Source organism: Papaver somniferum, chromosome 7 (genome assembly GCF_003573695.1).
Source record: "Papaver somniferum cultivar HN1 chromosome 7, ASM357369v1, whole genome shotgun sequence".
Classification (NCBI taxonomy): Eukaryota; Viridiplantae; Streptophyta; class Magnoliopsida; order Ranunculales; family Papaveraceae; genus Papaver; species Papaver somniferum.
Window position 1 is genome coordinate 22,766,180 of NC_039364.1, and position 13,450 is coordinate 22,779,629.

The 13,450-nt window shown below is 36.6% G+C and overlaps 1 protein-coding gene across 2 annotated transcripts; it reads left to right on the top strand.

Moving 5' to 3' along the window:
* The first annotated feature begins 934 nt into the window (after positions 1-934).
* On the top strand, positions 935-5,618 carry LOC113296690 (serine/arginine repetitive matrix protein 2-like). 2 transcript variants are annotated; one of them, XM_026545007.1, is made up of 5 exons: positions 936-1,112; positions 1,228-1,292; positions 1,426-2,377; positions 3,375-3,894; positions 4,341-5,618. In XM_026545007.1, the coding sequence occupies exons 3-5, from the start codon at positions 1,852-1,854 to the stop codon at positions 5,419-5,421; spliced, it is 2,127 nt and encodes a 708-aa protein (XP_026400792.1). In that variant the 5' UTR covers positions 936-1,112; positions 1,228-1,292; positions 1,426-1,851; the 3' UTR covers positions 5,422-5,618. The 2 variants fall into 2 exon arrangements, with proteins under 2 accessions (XP_026400791.1, XP_026400792.1); XM_026545006.1 differs by having other exon boundaries at positions 935-1,112; positions 1,228-2,377.
* The last annotated feature ends 7,832 nt before the right edge of the window (positions 5,619-13,450 follow it).

Genomic DNA, 13,450 nt, shown 5'->3' on the forward strand with positions numbered 1-13,450 from the left:
GGAAAATACCCGTCATGTGACCCAAAATATACTTATATGTCCTACAACATAGCCTAAAATCTGTCTAACATCATGTTTTCTTTTTTGACCCGACTTGTTTGGATTTGACTGAAATCATCTGATTCATCGAGCAGTGCTATCCCGCACGACCTTGTGGGACCCGCAAAAGCGGCTTCTAAGTCGTTAGATCACTATGTTGCACAACTAAAACCCAGATCTAGAAGCCTTGAACCTTTTAGGGAAAATGGTGGGTCTCGAACTGAAAGTGGTGGGTCCTAAACTGAATGCAAATCTAACCGTTTATTTGCTCATCCAACGTCTTAGAAGCCGCTTTTACGGGAAGCCATCCCGCAAAGTCGTGTGGGATAGCATTTGTCCTGATTCATCTGGTTTTGACTAAATGTGTTTGCTTTTTTGAGTTAGTCTGACTCATCCGACTCAAACTATGTGAGTCAGTGACTTGGTCCCACAAGATAAGAGTGTTTAATTTCCTAACTAAAACGGCTCCAAATTAGGAGTTATGTCTAAGTCAATCGCGAGACAAATCTATTCAACTAAAAAATAAACAGTCTGACAATTGACTCATATCGAGTCAGATTCGAATGATGAGTCGGCAAAAAAAACCAATACCCTGTAAGTTTGGGATTCTAGACATGGCAATGTAACCTCATAAGTCAGATTCGGATGGCGAGTCAAGACATGGCAATATAACCTCATAAGTCAGATTCGGATGGCGAGTGAGCAAAAAAAACCCAATACCATGTAAGTTTGGGACTCTAGGTGTGGCATGTAACCCGAAGTCTGATGACCAGAATAAGGAATGCACCTTATAGATTATATATATATATATAAATTATAAATAGAGGGGTCTTTTTTTCCACACGATAATATTGTACTTTGAGTCGCACATGATAATTTTATTATTATCGTGAAGTATTATTGCCTCTCATCGTCTTCTTCTACCCCCACCCAAAACCACACAGACCGGTTATGCCTGTAAGAAGGAGATCCCCCCTTCTCTTGTCGTAAAAAAGGTTCGTCCAAAACCCTAATTTATCCATAAATACTCGAAGAAAAAGAAACAACAGGATTTTGTTTTGGGCAAAATATTGGTCAGTTTATCAAAACCCTAAATTCTTTACTTGGAATTTAATTTTTGTATTTTTTAATTTTAATTTTAATTTTTTGATGGTTTGATTTTGTTTTATTTTTGCAATTTCTTCATAGGTTTTGGGATAATTTATTGGATTTTGAAGGAGATTCGGATTCGATTTCGGATTTCAGGGTAAAAGGTTAGGGTTTCTTTACGTTATCTTTGTGTGAATTTAGGGTTACTGTTTTGTTAGATAGAGTAGAATCATGGCAGATCGTACTCTTGCTACTACTCCTTCTGGTACACTTGCCCGACCTATATGGATGAAACAGGCTGAAGAAGCGAAATTGAAGAGCGAAGCTGAAAAAGCCGCTGCTGCCAAAGCTGCATTCGAAGCTACATTCAAAGACGTGGAGAAAACTGCACCGCAGGAGCGTGGTGTTTCTTCGGACAGTGACGGAGAAGAAGAAGAGAATGATGAGGAGTTTAGTAGGAACAAGCCGTTGGGACCGATTGATCCTTACAAATGTACTGCTGCTGGTGCTGGAATTCAAGGTGGAGCAGCATGTGTTGCTTCCACTTTTGTTGTCGTTACTAAAGATTCTGATGGGAGGAAAATTCCTAATGGAGGTGCTCAACTTAAAGTTAAGGTTTGCCCTGGAGTTGGTGTTGGTGGATCCGATCAGGAAGGGATTGTGAAAGATCAAAACGATGGAAGTTATACTGTTACCTATGTTGTTCCTAAACGAGGGAATTATATGGTTCATGCTGAGTGTAATGGGAGACCTATCATGGGAAGTCCATTTCCCGTGTTCTTTAGTGCTGGAGGAGGTTCTACTGGAGGGTTGTTGGGTATGCAACCTGTATCTAATAATACAGGCTCATATCCAAATATGGTTAACCAAACTATGCCCAACATGCCAAACTATTCGGGTTCTGTTTCGGGAGCCTATTCTGGATTACTTGGGATGATTCCTGGCGTTGTTCCTGGTGCTTCTGGTGGGGTGATTTTGCCTGGTGTGGGTGCATCACTGGGTGAGATGTGTAGAGATTATTTGAATGGTCGGTGTTTGAAAACAGATTGCAAGTTTCTGCATCCACCACATAATATATTGATGACTGCGTTGGCTGCAACAACTAGTATGGGACAGTTAAGTCAGGTTCCAATGGCACCCTCTGCAGCCGCGATGGCTGCTGCTCAAGCTATTGTTGCTGCAAAGGCACTTGAAGCTCATGCTGCTCAAATTCAGGCACAGCAAGCTCACTTGGCGAAAGACACTCCTGGTTTGCCCTTTTTCTTTTATTTATTGCTCTTCTTCTGCATCTATTTGTATATATATTCTGCCTCTCTACTTTTACTTGTAAGTATCATTAGTTTGTTTCCCTTTTGGTGTAGTTGTACATATAAAAATTAAACGTCTTAGGGATTGATTTCTTTAGTTACTCGAATAAAGCAGTATTAAAGGGAGGATAATACAACTTGCCATAAAGTTTTTACTTAAACTCACACAACATATGATCTGCTGAAACTGTTTACCTAACTACCATGATATCTGAAACATTTGGTCTGTTGATAAAATTCTAGTGAATGTACATTAGGATGGTCTTTAGGCAGTTTTGTATCCGTAAAGGTCTTCGTAGTATCTACCTGAAGTTGGTCTGTCAGAATTCTTACTTTTTTTTAAAAAACTTTTTGGGCTCAATACTATCTGAGTAAGCTCTTTGAAGCTGCATACAGTATGTCAGAGGGTGTTTAATTTCTCAAAGTGCTAAACTGATGCAAATTGTGTTTTGTTGGGTTTAAGTTTGTGATTTTGGGATTTGTGTTTAGGGTAATTGGTTAAATGAACAGCTCACATGTTTAGTTTACTGGCCTCCCTTCATTTTTTTGGAATAGATTATTGACTTGAGCCGCTTAGGTTTATGACTGTATTAAATGCCAAAATAAACCTGACAATACAAACTTATGATCAGCTGTAGAAAAGAATGTGGCTGATGTAAAATAAACTGTTTTAATAAGAATGTGGCTGATAATGGAGTGATTGTTATGTTCTTGTACTTTGTATTGCAAAATCGCTTGTGGCGCTTTTTGCTTTTGGTGTTGACCAAGTCAAATAGATCAGTGGCAATAAGCTCAAATTGTTGCCATCCCAACTAGTTAGGATGTGCTTGCACCATTAGGACTGTATTAAACTCTTCGTATGTGCATGGTTTTTTTCTTGTATTACCATATCTTTTCCTGTTTCAGTCTTCTGAATAAACCTTTTTTATTCATGATCAGATTCACCAGGCAAAGCGCAAAGGGCAGCTGAGGTGCTGAAGAAAACCTTACAAGTCAGTAACCTAAACCCGCAGATAACCGATGTCCAGCTGAAACAGCTTTTCAGTTATTGTGGGACTGTTGTTGATTGTAGTATCACGGACTTGAAGCACTTAGCTTTCATTGAATACTCAAAGCCTGAAGAAGCCATTGCAGCTTTGCAATTGAACAATATTGATGTTGGTGGACGCCCGCTCAATGTTGAAATGGCAAAGTCCCTGCCTCAGAAACCAGCTACTTTGAATACAGCTATGAATCAGTCATCCCTGCCCATGGTGATGCAACAAGCAGTCGCAATGCAACAGATGCAGTTCCAGCAGGCTCTGCTCATGCAACAAACTATGAACTCGCAGCAGGCTGCTAACCGAGCTGCAACCATGAAGTCAGCAACAGACATGGCAGCTGCCAGAGCTGCTGAGATAAGTAAGAAGTTAAAAGCTGATGGAGTCGGAGTTGAACCAGAAGAAGTCCGTAAGTCCAGGTACTTTACTTTTTCCTTTGTTCTGTATGGAGATTTCGGCTGCAGTTTTTTTTTTAATCTATATCTACTTCTAGATGCGAACTAAGAAACAGAAGAACCTGTGCACTGAACCTGTGCGCTCTCATTATCGTGTAATGATTCTCATTGAGTCAGTTGATTGAATCCATACTTAACCTACAGATAGAATCTGTGTACATCACAGTGTTGCATGTGTGCTAGAGATGATGCAAATGGATTTTGGACATCCATTCTTACAGTAATATTTTGCCCATGAATTTCTGTGGTTGTTTGATAGATAGGATGCATATGCGTGGAATTACCTATGATGTGCTTTGTTGGAATTCAAACATAGAACTGTTAAAGGGATCTTTTCTTGTTTTACCAAATTCGAATGTGTTAATCAGATCTGACAATGTTGCTAATCGATTAACTATCCTTATATGCAGGTCCCCAACCAAGTCTAGACCAAGATCTAAGTCGAGGTCAAGATCTCCTGTCAAGTATCGTCGCAGCCGAAGGTCTCGCTCCATTTCACCCCTACCCCGTCATGCAAGAGATCGGAGATTTAGGTCACCATTGAGATCTCGTAATCACTATATCAGTGACCGTAGGTCACATAGAGATCCAAGGGATTACCATGACAGAATTGGAAAATGGGAAACTGATCGATCACGTGACCGTTATTCGTCTGGTTCTAGACGAAACAAGAGCAGGAGCCGGAGTCCGTTGAAAAAATCTACCAAGGGTGGTTCAGCCTCACCAAGACGCCGTAAGGAAAGTGCAAGCCCTGTCCGAAAGGAGAGATCGCGGGACCGTTATTCCTCTGCTTCTCGGAGAAACAAGAGCAAGAGCAGAAGTCCATCAAAGAAAGCTGCAAGAGGTGGTTCGACCTCCCCAAAACTCCGCAAGGAAAGTTTAAGCCCTACAAGGAGCCCAGCAAAAGAGTCTTCGAAGGATGGTTCAGTCTCACCATTACAACATGAGGAAATCTCAAGTCCTGTAAGAAGTAGTGGGAGCCCACCAAAAAATTTGTCTCAGGGTGGCTCGGCATCTCCAACACCTCGTAAGGAAAGCTTAAGCCCTGTCCGAAAAGAGAGATCACGTGACCGTCATTCTTCAAGGAGACACAGAAGCAAGAGCCGGAGTCCAACAAAAAAATCCTCACGGGGTGGTTCAGTCTCACCAAAACGACGAAGAGAGAGTGTAAGCCCTCCCCGAACAAGGAAAAGAGAATCCAGGGCAACTTCAAGGTCGCCAACACGTCACCGTGGAAGTAGGGCATCCCCAAGACATACCCGGGATAGCAACCCAGACTATAAGAGGCGCTCCAGGTCTAAATCTGCCGAGCCAGGGTCTAATTTGGATAGTAAAAAAGCTAGCAGTAGATCTGAGAAGTCAAAACACAGCAGAAGGAAACATGAGAGAACCGAAGATACTAGCAGTAGATCTGAGAAGTCAAAACACAGCAGAAGGAAACCTGAGAGCATCCAAGATGCTAGTGAGGAACTAGATTTAAATGATGGATGAGCTACTGTTGAGAGGATATATTTATTTCAAGTTTGGCCATATGTTTAAGTATCTGTAAAAGAATGCTTCTGTTTCTTCAGCATTTTGTAGGTGTATGAAAAACTTGGTGGAATGAAAGCATGGCTGCCTGAGCCGGTGCAGAGTGTGCGACGCACAAGGCCCGACTCGGGGGAAAGCCACGTTCTTACTTATTATTAGGGCCTTGTTTCCAAACCCAAACGCTTTTTACTCTTATCCGTTTAGGTTTTTTTTTTTTTTTTTTTTTTGTCTCGGAAAAATAAATTTACTATGAGGGATTTTTTAATCTATCCGTTTAGGGCATACTAAACAAGGACAAAAATGGATTGCAGATAGTAAATTCAAAAGCCCCTTAACCAAATATTTTTTTTATAATATCTGTCCAGTCAATATTATGATTGTAAAAAGAAAAAAGAAATATTATTAGAATCTGTCGTGTTAGTATTTGTGTTAATTATAATGATTAGTTGTTAATAATCTTGATTAGTGATTAATATTAATGCTTAGTGATTAAGATAGTTAAGTTATAAAAGTTTGTGTCGATGATAAATTCTGGGGAAAATAAGAAGTTAGGGTTTTTTTGGAGACGGCGAAGTGAGGGAAAAACTTTGATTCAAGTAATCTCAATGGATGAGGAGGGACAAATTCATCTAAAAAACCTAGGAAAATACATGTCAACTACAATAATGATCCGGAAATGACTGATTTCTTAAATTATGAGAATAATTTTACTCAAACTCAAATTGATGATGATGATTTTTATGAGCCAAATCCAGATGATGAATACTTCGATGAGTAACCCGATGCTGGTAATACACAGGCATATATACTTCCTGATTATGTTTAATTTTATTTTTGTAGGTTGAAATCATCTAAAAATTGTATTTTTTTCACCATAGTTTGGCGCACCAGGTTTAGATCCGGCTTATAATTATCATTAGAACCCACCTGGTTCATTACAATGATGAGCAATTCGGCTTAATGAAATGTTTAAAATTATTGGCCGAACTTGTATATTTTAACTTCCCGCCTAATTGCTAGATCCTAGTTCGGCTTATTTGAATTTTTCATAACAAGCCGAATCTATTCTTGAGAGTTGTTCGAAAAAAACTTGTTAATAGTTCGGCTTATGTAATGAATATCGTAAGAGCCGAACCTTCCAAAGTACTAGGTTCGACTTGTTAGTTAATTAGTATATATGCTGAACCTTATCATTAATTTTTCTTCGTAATATCTTACCTTGTGATATTTTTGTAGATCGTGCTTGGTGAACCTGTACCGATGGACGATCACCCGGATCCTGTAGGCGTAATTCACAAATATATGAAGGATCACTTCCAAAATGATTTGGTATGTAAGAGTTTGGTGTTTACCTTCATAGTGTCGGAATATTCTAAAGTTTTTCTTGCTAATTATTTGTTTTTGAATGAACGTAGACATGGAAAAGTAAACCTAAAGCAAGGGCTTGGGCTGAGGAACACGCAATGAAAATAAATTGCGTGCTAGTTTGTGGACAAGAAAGCCGAAAGGATCGGTTTGAAATGATTTGTGAGTGAAGTGGAACCGGCGATAACAAGTCTAGGAAGGGTTCTGTATATATTGGGAAGACAGGGAGAAAAAATAGGACAAAGACGAGGAAAAAAGGTGCCCTTTCAAGATCGTTTTCAACCTCAAGAATAAGTCCCTCAACAAAGATGAAGAATATTGGGTTATGAATAAAACTATGGACTGTCTTCATAACCATCCACTCCACTTGACCTTCACGGACATGGAAAAGTCGCACGACTCAAATCCAACGAAATGCACGAAGAAGATAAAATGACACGAGCACATACGACACCGTCTAAGATTCTTAGTAAATTGGAGGAGGACAAAAAAAAATAACAAGTTGACTACACAAACTATCTATAATGCAAGTTTTACTTTGAGAAGAAATAATTTTCAAGGTAGATGCAACAATTGATGTGGTTAGGTGCCGGTGTAGCATAACTACGCTTGCCAAAAGAAGTTGAAGGACTTCGGTCAAGTCACACACCTTTTTCTTGCACACCCAGAATGCATCCAATTGCCTCTCTGCTTCCCATAAGTTATTCTATTGGATTGCACGTACAAGAATAACAAATATGATATGATGTTGATGAACATAACCGTTCACCGTGGTTTTTAGTTTCTTGAAAAACAAGAGGAAAGAAAGTTAAGTTTGGGGGTTAGAACAATTGAATTTAATCTTCTGGGTGGGTGCTCTTCCTAAAGTGTTCGTACCCCATCAAGATTCATCGTTGATGTATACTGTTAATAAGGTATTTCCGGATGCAACCAACTTTCTTTGCACGTTTCATATATGGAACAATGTGAGAATCAACCGATAATTCAACCATTTAAGTTGAAAGAATTAGAGAATATTGCTAAAGTACCGGAGGAAAAACGAGTAAACAAAAAGAGAGAATTCATGAAAGAGTATGACAAAAATGAGAGGTTGTGGGCATGTTTCTCCGGCGAGTGGTAATCTTTGGTATGGTCAATCACCGAGGAAGTCTACAAAGAAAAGGTTGAAATGCTTATTGATCATTGGAGGACCGACTACCCGACGTCATTATTTATTAGCTCAAATAAAGATGTGGAACCTCATAAAGCAAGTTTTATTTCGTGTTTCACCAATCGACAAAAATACTTCGACAACCAAGCAACAATTATGGTAGAGTCGCCTCCTTATCGGTTGAAGAAAAATCCTTTTAGTTGCGTTGATATGTTTGTCACGATATTTGATGCAATGAATGAATATTTCAAAAGTGATGTTGTGAGAATTAAAGCAGCATTTGAACATAAGTATGTTCAAACACAAAAGATTATGATAGTAAATTGCTATGGTGATTAACTTACAGAGTCTCCCATCTATGCATTGACAAAGTGATGAAAGAAGAGGAGTTGATTGAGACATTATCCGCTAACTTGGAGGAAGAGTGTGTTTCTAAAATGAAGACATCTATGGGACTTCCATGCCGCCACGACATACTTCGATATAAGGATTGTATCATACCATTTGAGGATAATGTTCCTTTTTGGAAACAACTAGCCTCTCCCAATCGAAGATGATGAGGATGATCTAGAGATGTGGGACACGGTAAATGGGAAAAAGTTGGCGGACATGTATAGGAAAATTTGTTATATAAATAAATAAACTATGAATTACCGACTTAACATGTTTGATAATGAGTACAAATTATTTAACCATTATGATACAACTATAAACTATTTTTCTGAGTTTTCATCACCATTTTTATGTTTTTCTAGTTGATATTTATTTTTATTAATTATATAAAGGCTACTGTCTCAGATGATGTTCAATGCGTGCACATTATATTTATATAAATACTACTATACTTAAATTAGAGAAACACATGACCGTTAATCTTTTCCTAATTCAATATAAACAAATTAACTACTTCCTCTGTTTGAAAAAGACTGGCCTCTATTCCATTTACGTCAGTTTCAAAATTGTGTCCAACTTCTGTTTATAGACGTATTTTTTCAATGAACTCTCTATTATAGCCTTTAATTTTTTATATTCATAAATGCATATTAATGAGATCTAATCTAAAATATTAAAAAAAATTGTACAATTAAGGAAACAAATATATTCTCCATTCCTTTTAAAGAACAATATATTTGGCTCCAAGAATTAAATTCCCTAAAGAGTTTAAATTCAATGTCTTTTAATTTTCCTTTTTATTTCCCATTTACAATCCTCTTAACGATTTTAGGCAGTTTTTAATACTTGCATTTTTATTAACATAAAATAGGTAAATAATTAAGGATAGTCAAGTAAAATATTATGGTCTCCTTAATATTTTGACAAAGTCAAAGTGGACTGTCTTTTTGAAATGAAGGGAGTATGAATTACCGACTTAACATGTTTGATAATGAGTACAAATTATTTTACCATTATGATATAACTGTTAACTATTTTGTTGAGTTTTCATCATCATTTTTTATTTTTTAGTTGATATTTATTTTTATTAATTGTGTAAAGGCTACTGCCTCGTATGATGTTCAATGCATGCACACTATATTTATATAAATACAACTATACTTAAATTAGAGAAACATATGATCATTAATCTTTTTCTAATTATATGTAAATTTATTAACAATGAATTACCGACTTAACATGTTTGATAACGAGTACAAATTATTTTACCATTATAATATAATTGTTAGCTATTTTTTCTTGAGTTTTCATCATCATCTTTTTAGTCGACTTTTATTTTTATTATTGTAGTTATTGTTACGAAATTATCGGGGGAAAAGAATTAGTTGTATAAGGGCCCTCTAATCAACTTCGCACAAGGCCCTCCAGGACTAAGAATCGGCTTTGATGGCTGCAACATCTCTCCTGGTATTTCAGAAAGACTCTACTTCACCAGTGATCTAGCGTGCAATGTTTGTAACAAACGCGTTTTACTGCATGATGTATGACTAATACCGCACATCATAGGTATTAAGTACTTTATTTTAGTGTTTCAAGCACTACTGACACTTAGAAGTTTATATTCTATCTTTTTAGATATTTCAGATCTCTCTTAAAGAAGTTGGGAGGTTGTTATAAATTAAGTCGTATTTCCCTTGAGTTTATGTATGATTTACGTCATGATGGATACATGGCACTCTGTGTTAAATCAATGTTGCATGAGTTATTTGAATGTTAAGTTGGTTGATGCCTGATACGGTGTATGACTAGTTGTAGTAAAGCATTACAGTTTTTGGGTTTGTCCTTTTCACCTTTCTGTCAAACAATGAATGGTTGAAGGAAAATATGCATTTTTGGCAATAAACCATGATTTGAGATTTCTGATTAGCCAGTGGATTACTTTTAATGGTGTGGTAGTGCATGTGATATCCGAATCATGTGCAAATTTGGAAAGTGGTCCTTTACTGAAGCTTTTCCAGAAATAATTGGCCAGGTTCTATCTAATTTTGGATGAAGGTACGCAAGACCTTTTGAGTTAAAGATATGGGAATTTCTTTTTTGTGATGGAAATGCGTACCGCCTTTCTCTCTATCACTGGACCTTTGGGGCTGAAAATTTTAGCCCCAACTGTCCAGCATGATTAGATATTACTTTTGCATACCTTTTAAAGGATTTAAACATGGGTCTTTCTTCTCCTTTTCTCTTTTTTTTCTCCTCTTTCGAAACTTCTTCATTAGGTAATCTATTCCTGGTGAGTGATTTCAGGTGCTGCTTAGGTGAACTACGCAACACTATGTGCGGAAATATCTTATTATTTCATGGTGATCTGTACCAACAAGTTTGTTTTAACAGGTAAGTCGTGCATGATTCCTGGTAGGGTTTAGTTATATGGGAGACCTGCTTTAGAAGTTATTTTAATCTGATCATGACTTGTAATTTACCAGTGTTAGATAACTTCAATAATTGATGTTTTGACTAATCAAAAAATTATATCATTGATATGTTTCTCTTCAGAAATCAAGGTTTTACAACTTTTATTACTTTCCTTCTTCTACCTTCCCTTTTGCCTACATGTAAGGGCTATTCCTATGGTAATTGTCAAACCAAATTTTTTCTGGGCCACGTGGATGGACAACCGTGTTTTTCCATTATGGGAAACACACTCCATATGAACAGATTTGATAAATTGGGACCCACCACACTACAAGAAACTTAATATATTGCAGCACCCAATATGGCATAAACCCCTACTAGTGTCGCGATAACCTATGTAGCAAGAAGTTTATTACTGCACCCAATCTTTATTGCTGCATCAAGAAATTATACTTTTTTTTATCATACTCTTTTCATATCGTTGCTACAGTTGTGTGGCAAATTTTCATTTTGCAGCAGTAAATTATAGCTTTTAGCTGCACCAAAAAAGTATAGTGACTAGAAATTTGCTTTTGCAACACCTATATTGAAGGTGTGGCTATATATGCTGTAGCAATAGTTAGATTTTCTTGTAGTGCCACCTAATATAATATAATTAAAATTTTAATTAAATATGATAAAGTTAAAAGTTATGAATATAATATACTAATAAAGTTCAAAAATTATAAATATAATAATATTTCTTTAATAGTTAAAAATCAGAAGAAATAAGGTGTTTTTTTAACTTTTTGTAGTGGGCGATCCTTCCATGAACATCTGCGTTTGTGCTATGATCGTGCGCATTTGTTCTTTGATCGCGCGGTGCATAATTAAACGCGCGTTTGTTCTTTGACCTCACTCACAAACCAACAAACTTCAAGTTTGTTGGATGTACAAACCAACAAAATGGGTGGTTTGTACATTTATTTTTCATGTGTTGTTGAGTCCATAGTGGGAGCAAAATGTTCATTCCATAGGAAATGTTCTAAGTAGGATGGATGATTGTTGGTGCCATGGATGAGAGGTGGAAACTAGTGTATGCGAATGATATTTTTCCCTTCCTTTCAAACTGGAGTCCAATGTATTTATTTTTTGATAGAAAAATTTATATATTAATTAAGCAATATAATACATCAGGTCTACAATTTAATTTTTATCAAAAATATTAGAATTAATGTCTACAATTTCATTTTTATCAAAAACATTAGAATTAATGCTTTCTTTTTGCACTTGTTGCTGCAAATGCTTTGACATGCGTTGTAGTCTTCTGATCCTTGCTTCTTTAGCTACCGAGTCTGCAGCTGCATTGTGAACTCTGTTTATGAATTTTACCTTGGTTTGTGGTAATTTTCCTAGATAATTTAAAATTTCTTCTATGGTATTCTCTGTTGTCCAAAAATATCAGATCCTTTTTTGTTGATAGAATCCTCTAGCACTTTACAATCTGTAACAATGAAAACGCTAGAAAGAAGATTGTCTTTTATCCAAGACAGCGCCTTTAGAAGAGCTTTTGCTTCTGCGTGTAAATCCGAAGACTCCCAATCTGAGCCTGCGGATAAATGCATACAAGCTTCTTGGCCGACCGAATACAGGATGAAAGCATATCCCATTGATAAGTTCTCTTTGTTGAAAGACGCACCTGTGAATGTTATCCAATTCACATTTAAGTTATTCCTATAATGTTTAGACAAACTCTTTTGTTGAGTATTTTTGTTTTATTCCTGGGTATTGTCTGGTGAAGATCAGATGAACTTCTTGATTTGATGAATCAAAGAGGTTGGATCTGGAATGGTTTTCCTAAACACCACTTCACACGTCTATATTTCCAAATAAACCATAGGATTGTTGCAATCTTAGTTTTATGGAACCTCTGGTCTGTTGTCTTTCTGCTGCATGTGATTGATTTTTCTTTTTATTCTTATTTTTGCGATGTTCAATTTTAGTAGAGACATCAATTTTGAACAGCTGAGAGCATGTTCTGAACTGGACATCAGTGGCTTGATTTGCTTCCTATGTTTTCCTTCGTTACACTTGTTGAATTTACACTTGCTGAATGTCTATGTTTCTTTATCCCCATGGTGTGTTTAGTAATGCAATTCAATTTTATGCCTCTTAAATTTAAACAATATACTCAATGATTTTAAAAAAAAAATGAGGAACAAGGCATTTCTCAGAGTTTGTAAGGTTGTTTCAGGACAAGTTTGGTGTATTGAGTTGCTTGGAAGCATTTATTTTTGGACGTGCAAGTGTTGCGTTTAGTTTCTTAGTTTGCACAAACTTGTGTACCCCTAATAAACCCGGGCGCACAAACTAAAGACCTTATCGGGTTTTCAAATTTTCTTTTGTTCTCTTTTATTACTTCGCATTTTTAGGGGTGACTAATAAAACAAAAAAGGGTCACCCAAACCTAAAGCGAAGCCACCCTTTATCTCAAATTTTTCTAGAAGGCATATTTGCCCTCAATAATCGGTAGTTTTTTTTTTTTTGTGCGTGTGTGTTACGAAAATCATAATCGGTAGTTAAGGTGTATATAATTGGTAGTTAATTTTAATGTATGTAGTTAAAGCGTATATTGTTAGTTTTAGAAAAGTTTTTTTAAGTTATTTAGTTTTAAAGTTTTTAGTGGGAGAG